The 15,813-nt window shown below is 50.1% G+C and overlaps 1 protein-coding gene across 3 annotated transcripts in view; it reads right to left on the bottom strand.

The window, feature by feature from the left end:
* CCDC88C (coiled-coil domain containing 88C) overlaps positions 1–15,813 on the bottom strand; it is a 129,218-nt gene that overhangs the window by 7,841 nt on the left and 105,564 nt on the right. For all 3 annotated transcript variants that reach the window (XM_049612305.1, XM_049612308.1, XM_049612307.1), the window contains 5 exons: positions 13,823–13,968; positions 11,181–11,270; positions 9,629–9,867; positions 4,622–4,810; positions 1,909–1,974 (listed from right to left, as the gene is read on the bottom strand). In XM_049612305.1, the coding sequence (XP_049468262.1) occupies positions 1,909–1,974; positions 4,622–4,810; positions 9,629–9,867; positions 11,181–11,270; positions 13,823–13,968 (730 nt within the window). The remainder of the gene's footprint in view (positions 1–1,908; positions 1,975–4,621; positions 4,811–9,628; positions 9,868–11,180; positions 11,271–13,822; positions 13,969–15,813) is intronic.

Raw genomic sequence — 15,813 nt, 5'->3', positions numbered from 1 at the left:
GGCAGGCTGGCCCTCCAAGGCCGGCAGACCCCCGCTCTCCTGGTCCACTCTTCCAGGAGCCCTGCCGGCCTGTCCCACACCACTTTGTTTGTCCTGCCGGACCACGAACCCCTGGAGGACAAGGACTGCCTTTCTGTCATCCCTGCATCTACCTCAGCACGCAGCTGGTGTCGAGCCGAAGGGCACGGAGAACCGAAGACGCGCGGAGGTGCTCTGTTCATTGTGCCCCTGGGGAGAGTTTGCTCTTGCTTTACTGGGTCTATAGGGCGTCCAGTTCCCAAGTGCTGGTGCACTCTGCAAATAGCAGGCATCTGGAAAACTCTTACTAGCAAACAGGGTTTGGGGAGGAGCCAAAAAATCCGCAGTTTTCACGAACAGTGTAAAAGCAGAGTCCCCTCTTTCAGAAGGAAAAATTGAAGAAAATGCACGTCTCTCTTTAAAAAGGAATTAAGTTTTGGGGCGCCTGGGTGCCTCAGTCAGTTGAGCAGCCGACTTCAGCTCAGGTCATAATCTCACAGTTTGTGAGTTCGAATCCCGGGTCGGGCTCTGTGCTGACAACTGTGAGCCTGGAGCGTGCTTCGGATTCTGTGTCCCCACCACCCTCCCCCACCCCCGCCCCTTCCCTGCTCACACTTTGCCTCTCTCAAAAAAAAATAAACATTAAAAAAAAATTATAAAGGAATTAAGTTTCATTCAAAGAAAACCGTGACACAAATCAACAGGGCCCCAAAGCACTTTTGTTTATTCAACCACAGCACTGAAAACTGCTTTTCCTTCCTTCTCCCCTGATAAGAAAAGCTCAAGGAATCAGAGTGCTTAGGAAGAAAACCCCTCGGTTGGTCAGCCGCTGGAGCACCCATCTGGCTCCTCAGTGCCCCTAACAAAGCACCGCGGCCAGTATGTCCAGGTGTGGCACCGCCCCCCTCGGTGCAAAGACACAAGGGGCCCTCGTGCCAGACTGTTGTGCCACAGAGCATGTCCTTCCACTCATACAGAGCGCCAGCGTCTGTATCTGTATGAACGTCCGCATCGTAAGACACTGAAGACAACGACGGACGGGAGACAACGCTATAGCCCCTACACTTACTGTTGATCACTTCCCAAGTAGCAGAGTTCACGGTGAGCTTTCTGATTTTAAGAATCATTTCCTCACCCTTATAGGATTTTTGTTTTTCAAAACTCACCAAAACCCAAAGCAGCTTTTAAGTTTTGAGAAAGCTGGTATGATTCGCTGTTTCCCTGCTGCAGAAACTTACAATGTCTCTAAATCAAATGGCCAAGGGCTTCATCAGTTCCTAAGACTAGTACAATGTGGAGCTAATGTGGACAACTGAATTCCAAGTGAGGACACTGAGGGACCTCCTGGCACTCAGTGCTCCCCGTGTGGGTCACCACAATGCCCTGGCAAACCTGAGGGGCTCCCCCAAAGCAAGGGCAGTTGGAGCCTGTAGACGCGGGATACTTTAGAAATGGTGACTTCCGGGGCGCCTGGGTGGCTCAGTCAGTTAAGCCTCCAACTTCAGCTCAGGTCATGATCTCGCGGCTCATGAGTTCGAGCCCCGTGTCAGGCTCTGTGCTGATAGCTCAGAGCATGGAGCCTGCTTCGGGTTCTGTGTCTCCCTCTCTCTCTGCCCCTCCCCCACTTGTGCAGTCTCAAAAACAAACATTTAAAAAAAAAAAAAAGAAGTGGTGACTTCCCTGTCCCTGGAGGTATGTAAGCAGAAGCCACATGCTCAGGACCCTGGGGAGGGCAGGAAGGAGCCTGGAGGAACTGCGGCCCCTCTCCATCCTCACTTCTACCCATTTTGTATGTCGGACATCCACACAGGACTGAGGTTGAAGGAAAAGTACTGCAGATGAAAATGAGTCTGAGACCCCAGGCACAAGGACATGACGCTGAGCACTCACCGTACTGCCTGTGGTTGAACTCCAGCTCCAGGGACGGGTCACAGAGGCTGTCATCTGAATTATAGCCTATGGTGACAGTAAGGTCATCGGTTATTAACGCAGGAGTTTCTGGAACACTTTGAAAAACTACAGACTCTTATTTAGGAAAAAGTATACTTTTATTTGCCCTTTGACCCAGCAATCCCAATTCAAGGAATCAGCTCTGGAGAAGGGTTGGTTGAAAAGACTGTGTGATATGTGGCCATTTAATACCAATTAAAGTAAGAAAGATCTCCATGATGTATGCCTAGGTGGAAAAAAAGAAATCAAGGTGCCATTTATTTTTGCAGAAAGAAGCACCAGGAATTTCAATGAGTACCGAAGGAAAAAGGGTATCCAGAGAGTGGTTTTGGAATAGAGTTCAGGGGATGGGGGCAGAGAGGGGACCTCGAACACTGAGAATACCTCCTCACATTATTCAGGTTTTTGAATCTATATTATGTATTTTAAACACAGGGTTAATTTATGAAGAAGTCTAAAATTGAAAACAGAACAAACCTCACTGCATGCAATTGTTAACAATCACACAGAGAGAAACATTTATCTGTTTACATTTTGAATGTAAAACTCTATGTGTGCATCCTTAGTGAGATGGAACTTAAAGAGTAAAAGAACTATAAAGAAAATACCGCTTAGTGGATTTACTTTAATAACACTGGCATAACTTTTTAAACCATTTACCACATATTTGGGGGGAAAAAGATAAGTCAATGTTTCAGGAGACCAGATTTCCATGTAAGAAAAGGACAGATATGAAATCAAAGAAGGAAAATCCCTGTAATGTTACATTTGAATCGGAAGTATTGACACAAACTTATAATGTGTCCCATCTTTCTCTACTGAAAGGGCCAGAAGCAATGGCAACTCTGTAGCGCCCAGATCTTGATTATTAAGTTCTGCTCTAGGGGCGTCTGAGTACATCAGTGGGTTGTCCAATTCTTGATTTTAGCTCAGGTCATTGTCTCACAGTCTTGAGATTGAGCCACGCTCAGTGTGGAGCCTGCTTGGGATTCCTTCTCTCTCCCCACCTGCCCTTCTCCCTTGGTTACATATACACGCACTCTCCCCCCCAAAATAACAAAATAAACCGATAAATTCTGTTCTAAAAGGAATCAGATTTACTTAGAGAAATGGCTGACTCTAAGGGGGGGGGTTTCCACTTGCTACTTGCCCAATGGCAGTCAATACTGAGGAGTGTGAGTACACGTTGGCGGGGAAGCGGCGTGGCCAGGACTGGGTCTGCAGAGGTGACCCACCTTCCTGCAGGCTCCACAGGTGTAGGAATGGCCAGAGAGGTTTCTAGGCTCAGGCTCAGGCTCTGGTTTAGGACTGGGATCCAGACAGGGCCCGCGAATTAGTCTCATGGGTTGGACCCTGAACTGCACAGGTCGCTGGAAATCCGAGGGGAGATGGAGTCCCGGCTCCTCCCTGAGACCAGGCAGGGCTTCTGTACCCCAGGCCCCGGGAGAACGGGGGGAGACTGCTGACAAGGAGCCTGTCCAGGCTGTCCACCTAGCATGTGACACCATCCCCTTGACCTCCACCAGCATGAGACTACCACTTCCAGTGTCTGGCCAGGAGTAGAGAAGGACCACCTGCTCGCCCTGTGCCCACTCATCTCCCCAGAGGTGTTCATGAGCTGTGAACAAGGTCGTGAAGCTAACCCAGATGCGCCTTGAGGGTGGGGACCCTGTGTGCTTTGCCTGTCAAACCAAGGTTCTGCACAGCCAGGTGGTATGGTGGTGGGGTGGTGGTATAACAGTAATCCTTCCCAGTTCTCTCCAATTTCCAACACCCACAGGCACCCCTTCCAGCTGTTGCTTCAGATATTTTCATATCTCTAAACTGTAAGCAGGATGTCTTTTTCAGTCTTAAGCTTTATCTTCCTGTTTGTAGATTTTAGATTTCCAAGTGCTTTTCCCCCCAACTGCTCTCTTTTACAGCATCCTGTTCTTGTTTCATGGGTAAAACCACCTCACTTATCTCGGACTCTATTAATGACAGGCATTTCAAAGCTGTCACCTCTGTGCTGTTTACTCTGTGGCCTCGTATTGGTTTTGGTCGCCCTGGCCAGAGGCTCTCTTCAGGTGTCCAGGGATCCCTGAACTTCCCTAGGCCTCACTTGGCAAGATATGACTGAGCTGTTCTGGTGGGAATTTCTCAAGCTTATCAGACAGGTCGAAGAACATTTTAATCTCACGTCCAGAGGTGTGGACACATATGGCTCCTGGCACCCAGAGAGAAGTTCAGTTTGTAAGCCCCTCCCCAAATCCCCTTGTCCTCAGTTTAGGAGACCCACTCTCTAATCTACTGAGTGGACCTCCAGTTCAGAGACACGCTCGTGTTTCCTCCATAGAGAATAAACCTCCAAACTCCCACCACGGTGGAGTGAGGGTGTTGCCTGCATTTAGCCCAAACTCCAGTTCACCTCCCTTCTGGAGCTACTGGGTGCCACCACTTCCTGAAAAGTGCTGGTGAGAGCGGCTTAGGATCGGGCCTCTGGATGGTGAAGTTGTCTGCCCTGAGTCACCCAGCTGGTAGGCAGAATCCATGCCTTTGTGATTTCAAAGCTTGCCTACAGCTTACCTGCTCTGCTTACCACCTCATAGCCTGGGGTCTTTCGGAAGGACCCTGGGCGCTTATCCCTCTTATTCTGGAGGGGCCCACAACTCACCTTTGGTGCGGCCTGGGTGCCGGGAGATGGGGGTGGAGCTGGAAGGGGTTGTAGTGATGGCTGAGGTTGAACAGGTCCGGGAGCTCAGCTCCGAGGGCCAGGGTTTCACGGCCAGGTCGGCGGAGGCATCTGTGCGGTCAAGGCTGCCTCTGTGCGGGGACCCTTGCTTTGGTTTTAGGTCCCCAGGGCCTGGGGCAGAGAAGGACATTGAGAAATGGGGCTGCAAAAGCCCGTGCGAAGGCTGGGCTGCCACACTGAGGTCTAGAAGCAGGGACACCAGGGCACACGGACCACAACAAGACAGAAGCTGGGCTGCAGTTTCAACAAGAGGGCGCAGGCTGCAGGCCTGTGTTGGGAGGCCGAGAGAGGCCGGCCCTGGCTCTACAGATGGATCCTACTGCAAGCCCTGAAAAGCCGGGAGAAGATAAAGAACTCAAGACGATCGGATCGACACACTGTTGCTACAGGTCCCACATACGAACTACGGGGTACACCTGCTGTATGTAACTCCAATGACTGATCTAAAAAGATCCTCATAACTTCTGCTCAAGATCACTCAAGGCCTGCAGCCAAGGTTCCAAAGGCCCAGGATGTGCATCCTGCCAGCTGGCTTCACTGAGGATTTGAAGAAGATGTTCACTGTCACGCTGACAATTTAAGAATTCTTAATTTCTGTTAAGAGTGACTTTTACCTTGCATCTTGTGCTTTTCTGCAATCGCTGAATTTTCTACCACGAACACATACTCTTATTATAAAACAAAATCTATGTAAAAATATTAAAAAAGAAAAAAAAAACCCAACTCATTCCAACTACCTAACAGTAGGAAAGGAGATGGGCTCTCTAAATGGAAGGTAACACGAGTGCCGTTGGAACTACTAGGAGCAGGAGGACGTCACCATGTCCCAACCCAGGAACCCCGTGGCTGGGGACCCAGAGCCAGGGCCCTTCCGTGGACCTGACCCCACCGGCCCCTCAGCCACTCGAAGTCTGGGTTCGCTGGGAAGTTTTCAGTGCCCAAATCTTACAACTTGAAACCAAGGCAAAATTTGGATTCTGAAAGATACCCTTGATGAGAAGCAAGATTCAAGTCTGGTGGAATGAGTCGGGACAGGCATCCAACAGGTGCGGTTAAAATGAGGAGCGGAGGGGAGGTGGAGATGAGCAGACAGCACGAATGGCAGAGAGACAGGGCGATTCCAATGGCATGCTGGCGAGACAGAGTCCTGGGGGACCAGGAGCACGGTGGCCCGGGGTCCCCAAGGCGGAGCGTGCGAGATGAAGTCAGTGCCACTTTGAACGACTTCGACAGCTTAGTAGGTATGTATGTACTTTTATGGTTACCTTGTTTTTATGCTGATACCGGTTTTCCACAGACAGTACTGATAATAATCTTTCCTTTTAAAAATAAATTTAAGTAGCAACGCTGAGTCAGTTCAAGGGAAAACACGGAAGTAATCATACAGGTGATAAAAAAAAAAAAAATGTGGCAGAACTCAAGAAGACCACACAGGAATGACGGAAGACAGCAAACAGTGCAGTAGCTAAAGGCCTCTATCGACCAGCATCCCCCCGCTCTGGGCATGACTGGTGTGCTGATGGTCTTTCTGTCCGCTACCATTTTGGCTTCCACATCCAAGAGGTCAGAGAGCTACCACACAGTCATAAAACTTCATTCTGGGCTGCCCTCTGGCTTGGCAACATCGATCCAATTATACAAAATGCTTGAATGGAGCAGTAAATCCTTCAAAACACAGAGAACATCTAAAAAGGGCCTTGTCAGCAAAAGCCAACAATTCGGTGCTCTGACAAAGGAAAGGGCAGCGGTTTTAAATTTAGCTGCTTAAAAATAAGTCTTAAAAAAAAAAATCTCACTTGACAGAGGCCGTATACTTTAGGAAGCAAAGCGACAACTGACCAGTCCTGCTTTACACACGGGCATGACATAAGCCTGCAGGTGCGAGAGAGGGGAAGGCAGCCCACGGCCACCAGACTTACTTATTAGCATGGACATCCTGGCCCAAGGACCTGTGCACGGATGTCCCGAGGCTCCCCTAAAACTGTGCTGCGCTGGAGAAATGGTCCAGAGGGTGTGACAACTCATCTTCTCTTTTGAAATCAGAATCCACGCTGGCTACTTTAAGTTTGGCTTGAACTGGGGTTGGGAAGGAGGGGTCCACTATGGGTCATCTGGCCTTTAGGTACTTTTTGTTTGTTTGTTTCTTTTTTGGTTTTGTTTGAATTTCAGAAATGAAGGAGGATTACGTGATGAAGACACATGATACAGGAAAAGGATTAGAAATCTCCAATTTCTGAAAAAGGGACAGGCTCATTAGGAGAGGATGGGATGTCAGAGGAAGACCAGAACCGCAGGCGTTTAGACAGAGTTGGGTGGGCCGTTGGAGACTTGTCTTTGTCCTTGCTTTTGCTTCTCAAAAAGGGACTCTTTTTGCGCTGAGTTGCTAAATTGTTATTCCCCGCAATACCCAAGAGAGGAAGAAAAGAAAAAAAAAAACAAGTAAATCAAATGAGTAACAACAAATGACTCTAAATAAGCTAAATGTAGTCAGGAAATCAGAATCCTGTCCAACCCAGGAAAGACAGAAACAACACCCATGACAAGCCCAGAACCAGGACTCCGTGAATCATTTATGCTCGGAGTCAATTTAATTTCACCGGCATCTTTGTGCCAATGCTTCACTCTGCACGTGAGAACTATATACTGCTCAAGGAGCCAATGGCTGAGACATATTTCAATTTCAAAGTGTTAAATTATTAAATAAGGATGTTTGTTAATTTAGGACCCGGCTTCTCTTACTCGTCCATTTTAATGACAGGCCCCCTGATGATGTGGTGCTCACTCTACTCCTGTTCCTGTTCAAAGGCCTTGGAAACCCCTAATGGTCTGTTTCTGGCCTGGTGTCATGAACAGTCTACCCTCAAGTATTCACCAGTAACTCTGTATATCTACAATAACCTCTTTTGGCAGTATATGTTTAAAAACAATGAAAATATCACTTTTTATACCAAACCTCCTGTCAAGAATTATTTCCCTTTCGATCTCCCGCACAACCTCTACCCCAATCCCACACTTCTTGGCCTTTAGAGTCTTGTCAGAGCAGACACTCAAGTCTTACTTTCTGAACACGTCCTATATTGACACAGCTGATTTAACCAATTTCTCATTTAGGATTAAAGCAATATGGGATCCTCGGTTATTTCTTCCTCCACAGCGCCACCTGGTGGCCAGAATAAGGGACCTCAGGTTCTGCCACACTTTAGTTCAACATCTTCGGGGACCCAAAGGGCTTTAACTGCACACAGTGGTCAAGAACTCCAGCTCGCACCCCGACAGACGTGGATCCCAGTTCCACCACTGGTTACACTGGCAAGGATTTAATTTCACCAAGCCTCACTTTCTCAGCTCTGAGGAGGGATGATTAATCGTGCCTGCCGGACGTGGCAGTTAGGACTCAAGGAGACAGGTAAAGCATGTAAATTAGCTACAGGGATGCTGAGCCCAGAGGAAGCACCCCACACATGGCTGCCACTATGAATAATTTTCCCTGACCTGCTCGTTCATGGATCAGCTCAACGGTCTGGACCAGCCAAGCACTTTTTTTCCTCTCAAAGTTTTCCTAGCTCATTAGACAGATGGTAGTTCACTAAGTCAATTACAGAATAATAGAAGTGGAGGGGATAAACGTCAACAGCTTTAAATGGCCAACATGAAAACGGGAGGCAACAGGGCTCCTCTAGAAACCAAGGTTAGGCTTCCTTATCTCTTAGCTGCACGTGAGCGTTTCACCTAATCTGATCTGTAAAGAAGGGGAGGGAGGCAAGCATTCGTCGCCAGTATGTGCGCGTGTGCACGTTTTTTTCTGCATTCAAAAGTGACAGAACAGGACCTCGCATGGTGAATGTACCCCCCCCAAAAGGTTTGTGCACGTGCCACACTCAAGAGGCAGCTTGTCTCCGCCAGCCGTCAGCAGCCGGGGGCACAAAGGTCTCAGGCCTGGTCTTCAGACAGTCCTAGGGTCCTGCATAAACACTTACATTACTAGCAAGGTTTATGGGTAAGTAATCTTTAATCACCACTTAAAAGTAAATTTGAAAATATAACAACGTTTCATGGCCACTGCCGTGTTTGGTTGATTCTAAGACACGCATTTCTCCCCATTCCTTCCCATCTCTGAAATCAGGACACAGCTCCGATGGTGTCTGAAAGTCACCGCTGGCCAGGGGGTACCTCTGATAAAACGGTCACTGCCACTGCCAATTTATTTTGCTCCTGTTTTCCGTTTACGTCTGGGCACAGCAACCTAAGTCTTTGGAAGAGCTCTCCAACAAGAGTATAACAGACTTTCTGAGTGGTAAGGCACTTCCTCCTCTGATTGCCAGTCTTTTCCTTCCCGGGTGGCATATTAAGTAATTATGCAGTGCAGAGCTGATAGAGTCTTAGATGTGATGAAACATAGCATATACAACAAGAACTCCGTTTCAGAACCTCTGGCAAACTCCAAATGACAGGTCTAAGTAAAAGGGTAAGCTGTGCCCCATGGCTGGTAGGACTCAGGGACTTTACTGAAGATCTAATGTGCACATAAAACACGTTAAATGCACTTGGGATTTCCCTACAGGAACAGCTCACACTAAATCTTTGACATGTACAACCTCAAAACATATACTACCGAGCCTGTCTCTACAGTGCCTGCATAAGTATCTCTGTGGATGTCAGACCCCCTACCCCAGCGTACCTGCTGGGCGATGGTTCTCATTCTAAAATAACAAAACTGTCATGGGACGAAGCTGCTGAAGTAGATGTATATTTTCTACCTGGTTGCTAACATACGCGAAGAGGCAGATGTGTGCGTATGAGGCACACCCTCTCCATGCCCCTCCGCACATGCGTGCACATCCATGCACCGTCTCTCATTCTACCCTCGAGGCTCGGCCCTTCGGAGCATCCCCTCCAGAGCCTGGCTGCAGCCTGGTCGGCCACTCGTACCTTTCCCCACAGGCCCGTTGAGGGGGTCCTGCTCTTCCACACAGTTGGAGCCAGATGGGGCCGTCTCAGGGTTGTCTGGCTGCAACCGGAGGAGCTGGGAGGCAGATGGCGTCGTCGGGTCTGGGGACTCCAGCTGCCAGGGAGGGCTGTCTGCGGTTGACTTCAGTCGTTCTCTGGAACCCTCCTTCTTTGGTTTGATGAGTTTGACTAAGGCTTTGGCTCCAATCCAGTGGTTTTTCCTAGTTACGAGCAGATTGTAAGAAGGACAAGGCCAACCCGCACTGTCCCTCCAGCAGGTCACAGGGTGGGGGGCCCTGATGGGAGCTGGACTTTCCATAAGCCTGGAAGCCATTGATTTGGGGTTCAGAATGGTGGTGCTCTTCATCACCATAATCATTGGATTTGGGGCCCAGGGATGGTAGAAATGTGTGTTGTGGCAGAAATCCACACTAGCCTCTTGGGAAAACAGACTTCAAACACGGCCACTGACTCTTGGTTATCTGTGTGAAACCAAGTGGTGCTGTGCTAACCGCATCTGTGTTCGCTGGCAATTTTTCTGTCAAAATGCCATTCTGGAACAGAGTCATGGACCTCTTCATTTTCTGTTAAAGTTAATAGTGAGTGAGGTGAGTGGACATTCTTCTCCCAGTCCCTGGCACAGAGGAATATGGGAGAGCAGGAGGCAGGTAGAGTAGGCCGTTTAAATTAAAACCAGTGAATTTTAAGAGTAAACGACAGAGTAGCAGCTAAATGGAAATGGGAGCATCCTGATATAACAAAAAAACTGACTCTGAAACTAGATAGCACTGTGTCTACACAAACTACTCGGTTCCTCATCTGGGCCTCCATTTCTCTGTCAGAGAGAAGGGTGAGAATAAGGTTCTGAAATTCTGTGGTTCACCAGAGGAGCCTTGAGGCTTCATGGTGATTCTGACTTTGAGGCTGGGCTGGGACAGGACACGGGAGGGCTGGCTCAGGGGTCAATCCTGATGGATGATGCCGGCCCTGCTGGGAGACTGAGCTGGCCCCACAGCCAGGGGGCCTGCTGCTCCCTGGAGAAAGAAATGTGTTTGTGAACCTGCCCTGGGGTTCAGGGAGCCCAGAGGAATTTGTGTGAGGCCCAGGGGTTCCCGTGTTCACCTGTAGGAGGTGCTATACCAGCTTCCTTCTCTGAAACAGGAACGTGATTTGCAATGTCCTGAGAAATCCTGAGACAGAACCTGACACGGCAGCCATTTGTCCCATTTTAATGGCTCCAAAACCACAGACTCTCTGCCCCCTTTAAAGGGCTGTGGCTAAATTAAGCCCACGTCTCATCACAGTCAGCTGGCATCCGCCGTCCCTCACAGGACAAGCCAGAGCACAGGGGGCGGGGCCGAACGTCTAATTCCCCTCTGTCACGGGAGCGGCCTGCACACAGGGCCTCCACAGAGCGGGAGGCATGGGCTCTACAAGCTGGGTACTGCTCCAGACGGGAGCAGTTTCCACCCCACTCATGAACACGGACATTCTCTGCTCTAGGTCTAAGTCACAGACACTTCCATCAACTCACTTCTTGGGAGCAGGGTCATAGAACTTGTACTGATCCATGATTTTCTCCTCCAATTTTTCCTTATGTCTCCGTAAGGCATTTAATTTGTCTCTGTGAAGAGAGAGGAAAGGGGGGCTATCAATCCAGTTTTAAATAAAACACGTGAATTTACTTCATCAGCCCAGCCTGGAACCTTTTCTGGGATTTGGACATCACAGTGTCATGACCCTCATGATCACAAAGCTGGGAATGTGCGAATGGAAACGTCTGGCATGAGTCCAGGGAGCCCTGCTACCTTAAGGAGCCATGATAAATCACCTAGGGTCTGGATGCAAGCCAACTCAAGGGAGCAGACTCCTAACCATCTGAAAACCTGCATGTTTCTAGAAGCTCTAAGGACTTGGCGGCCAGGTCTTTCAGGACACTGGGCATTCGGGGGTGGCCACAGCACTTGCACGTTAATAATATCTTTGGTGAAAGGGGAAAGGTGTGCCCTCAGCTAGTCAGTTCAGCAAAGTCAGACCTCTGACTTGGACCTATCCCGATGCCGGTTCCTGAGGACATTCCACGAGGGCAAACTCAAAAGCTTCCGGGGCCAGAGAAGGAGCAAAGCAGGCCTAGAAAGAGCAGGGGGAGCGGTGGGCACGGTAGCCCAAACAGATGGCCACTAGGCAGGGATCCATGAGGCCTACAGGGCAGACCCGCCAATGTTTTCAGAGAAGCCAGAAACTTAGGTCATGAAGCAACATGTCCTGATTTCTAACTATTGGAGATCAGTTCACATTTTCAAAAACACAAAAAGGATCAAGACCCCTCTGGACCCTGGGGCTGCCAGAGGGCACTGCTGTGCCCTAGGAGAGTCTGGCCTTCCTGATATGAAGGGTGTGCTTCTGGTTTGCTTTATCTCAGGAGTCCCAGGGGCGGTGCCTTCTACACGCACTGCCCACAGGCTGCCACCTGGGTCTCAGCAGCCATGACAGCTCGGAACCCTGGTCTCCTTGTTAGAAAAGGAGGCCTCTGAACCAGAGACAGGTACACAGGCCTCTGTCGTGGAGCTGTAGGGGCTCCATCCGAACTGAGGGCTGAGACATCACTGCACAATGACATCCCAAGAGTGACAGCTTCGTGAACCTCTGGCGCCCACCAGGAAGCCCCACTCTGCTCCCGGCCCCCTTGGCTTGATGTCTGTGTTATTCTTCTGTCTCACTGCCATGCTGCTCAGCCTTCCTCTGTGAGCACTTCCGTGGTCGTCTGGCCCCACGGATGCAGAGTAACTCCCTGCGAGCGGGCACTGCACCCCTCCCAGGGCCCAGAACGGTGCTCTCTGTTCAGCGCAGGCTCTGGGAAGCTTGCTAAGCCTCCGGCATTCCGCACTCTCTAATGCAAAACCACCATCAAATCATCCCCCTTGGATACCAGGCTCTTACTCTTCTGGTTAGCACCTGCCCAACCCCCTGCTGGCATTTTTTATCAGCTGGGTTACAGACGGCCAACTTCTGTCAGTCTGATCTACCCTAAATTTACAGCGTGGTTTTCCATGTAAACCATCCTCCAGTAGGTGGCGAGCCACCTCTACAGGATCAAAGCCAGAAAAGTAACGAAGCAGCGTCGTTATGCTGGAGAGCGGGCCCAGTGCGGCGGCATTCACTGTGATCACATCCCTCTGCCAGCCAGCTTCCTCTTGCGTTCCCCACACTGGCTAGCCAGTACCCCCCTCATGAGGAAGGAGAGCCCACCCACCACAGCACAGAGTGGTGAAAATCACCCCATATCCACGAGATGGATCTTGGATTACTCAACTTCTAAAGCATGAGGTTTCCAGGACCAGGGCTCCTCCTCCAGACCTCTATTTCCTAGGCCCTGCTAGACCAGCATCCTTTTGGATGATGGCATCCTTCCCGGCAAATCAAAACTCACAAGCTGCACAGAGAAGCCTTCCACGGCTGAGTGCCCACCTCCTCGTCCAGGCTTCTTTCCGTGCACATTCCCTGCACCCAGAACACTGCTGAGCTCCACCTTCAGGTTCCCCACCTGCCCACCTTCCATGTCCACAAGAGAACCTCATCTCCCCACGATGCTGCCTTCCATGAAGCTCAGCAGGTGCCCAGCACGGAGGTGCTCCTCGCACAACCCCCCACCCCTACCAGTTCCTGGCCCCCAGGGAATGGATCTGTGCACCCATGGGGCCCGTGCCAGAGCTGGCACTTCATTAACACCAGCTGAGGGAGGACAATCACAGCACAGCAACAACCCACTTTGCGACAATCCAGGGGAAAACAGACACAGGTGACAGAAAGACACCAGCTATGGCACCTGTGCTCAGCCTTCCACTTGGATTCTTCCCTGAGGTATTTCTCACCGGCACTGTCATATTTTTAAAAGTGAGCTTAATTCCAAAAGCAGATTCCAAAGCTTCTGGTGGGGGTACTGCCTTTGAAACACAAACAAAAGCTAACCACCACCACTTACAGAAACCTAGAACCATTCCAGGGAAGCCAAGAGAAGGATGTGTTGGTAAGGTGGTCCGTCCCCTTGCCCTCAGGACGCCAATAGGCTCGGGGCCATTCCTTGTCCACAGTGTCACAGGTCCTGGATGGGGCCCGGGAAGCTAGAACCTCCCCCCGCCCTTTGCCTACAGGCGTCAACCCCACACGTGCCCTTACATGTACTGCTTCTGCTCCTCGTGGTACTGCTCCTTACTCTCCATGTTCTGCTCTAGAAGCATCTGGTTCTGCTGGCTCAGCAGCTGGATCTGGCTCAGGAGGTGATGATTTTCTTCCTCCAAGTTTCCCTTGAGACGGGAGAGCAGCTACAACACAGATCAACAGCGTTTCAGACACTACGCGATCCCGTGATTCCTCTGCTGGGAATGTGGCTTCCAGGGGAAGGGCCACGTGCACAGGGACGTGCACCCCTCCTCTGCCAGTGAGAACCTGCAAGGACCAAAAGAGCCAACGGCATGGGAAGAGCTGAACTCCTTCTGCACCTGCCCTGCCCAATCTGGCAGTCACCAGCAACGTGTGGCCATTGAGCTTACAATGCAGCTAGTCTGAACGGAGGTGTGCCAAAGTACACGACAGATTGTGAAGACTTAATGATAGTAAAGAACATAGAAGATATTTTTTTGGATACACATCGAAATGATAATATTTTAGATATGTTAGCCAAACAAAATATACTATGAAAATTAATCCCACCTGTTCTTACTTTTTTAACATGGCTACTAGAAAACGTTAACATGTGCATGCGGCCTGTGCTTTATTTCTGGTGGGCAGCTCTGCTCTTGAAGAGGGTCAGCACACCTTTTCTTCAAAGGACCTGACACTAAGTATTTCAGGCTTTCCAGACTGAAAGGGGGTCGCCTGTTGCAAAGCTTAGACTCAGTTGCTGCAGCAGGAAGTAGCCACAGACAAAATGTAAGCGCACCGGGTGAGGCCATGTTCCCATAAAACTGCTGACAGACATGGACATTTAAATTTCCTATCATTTCTGGGGGGCCTGGGTGGCTCATTCGGTTAAGTGTCCGACGTCAGCCCAGGTCATGATGATCTCACGGTTTGTGGGTTCGATCCCCGCATCGGGCTCTCTGCTGACAGCTAGGAGCCTGGAGCCTGCTTCGGGTTCTGTGTCTCCCTCTCTCTCTGCCCTCCCAAACTCGCTTGCCCGCCTTCCCTCCCTCCCTCCCTCTCTCTCAAAAATAAACATTAAAAAAATTATCCTTAAGTTTCTTATCATTTCCACTTGACACAAACTATTCTTTCGATTTCTCCCAACCACTACCACTGTCAAAGACATTCTTAGTTCATAGCCGAATGTATACAAACAGGCAGTGGGCTAGATCTGACTCATGGGCTGAGATCTGCCAACTCCTGCTTCAGAAGATCAGTACAGGTGATGTAGCAGGAAAATCGCAGGCTTTGGCTTCAGACAGAGCTCCATTCCACTACCGTGGACCTCAGTCTGAGGTCTCCTCCGAAACCCTAAAGAACCTCCCTGTGACAGCACAGCCTATGGTGGCTGAGGCTTCCTCTGGCTTAAAGTCTGGCCCCCACCTCCTCCACACGCCCCTTGCCCCAGCCCAGGGGGCCTTGAGGCACCTGGGCCTTGGTCTCCTCAGCTGAGATGTCCCACAGGGCCACCACCAGCTCGAAGGAAAAGGCCTCTGAGAGGATTTCTGGACAAACGAGAGGCAAGAGGAGCTGTGTCCTGGGGATGGTGCCATCCATGGGGAGGGACCCACGGATGAAGCTGGGGAGGGACCAAGTGCTCTCTCCTGCCCAATCCACTTTGGTCTTATCTGTTGCGGGGTCTGCTCACGATTTCATTTGAGATGGTTTTGCTAAGAAGACAATTTCCAACCTAGTGCACCAAAAGAGAGCTCTGCTCCTCTGGAAACCCGGGCACTCCTGAGTAAGCTCCATCCCAGATGCCCCGGGATACAGGAGCCAGAGTCAGCCATTCACGCCATTTCTCGGGAACAGCGTGGATACTGAATTGCAAAGATGAAAAGTGTAGACACAGACAAGGGGATGGAAATAAGTCTGTGTTCTGCTGTCCCCACGCATGTCTCTGATGCTCGGGGAAGCACAGGGCAGATGGAAAGGTGTTTTCGAATACATCTCTGCCAATCATGGGGTCTGTCTCCCTTTTAAAC

This window comes from Panthera uncia (assembly GCF_023721935.1).
Source record: "Panthera uncia isolate 11264 chromosome B3 unlocalized genomic scaffold, Puncia_PCG_1.0 HiC_scaffold_1, whole genome shotgun sequence".
Classification (NCBI taxonomy): Eukaryota; Metazoa; Chordata; class Mammalia; order Carnivora; family Felidae; genus Panthera; species Panthera uncia.
This window is presented reverse-complemented; position numbering and strand designations above follow the sequence as displayed.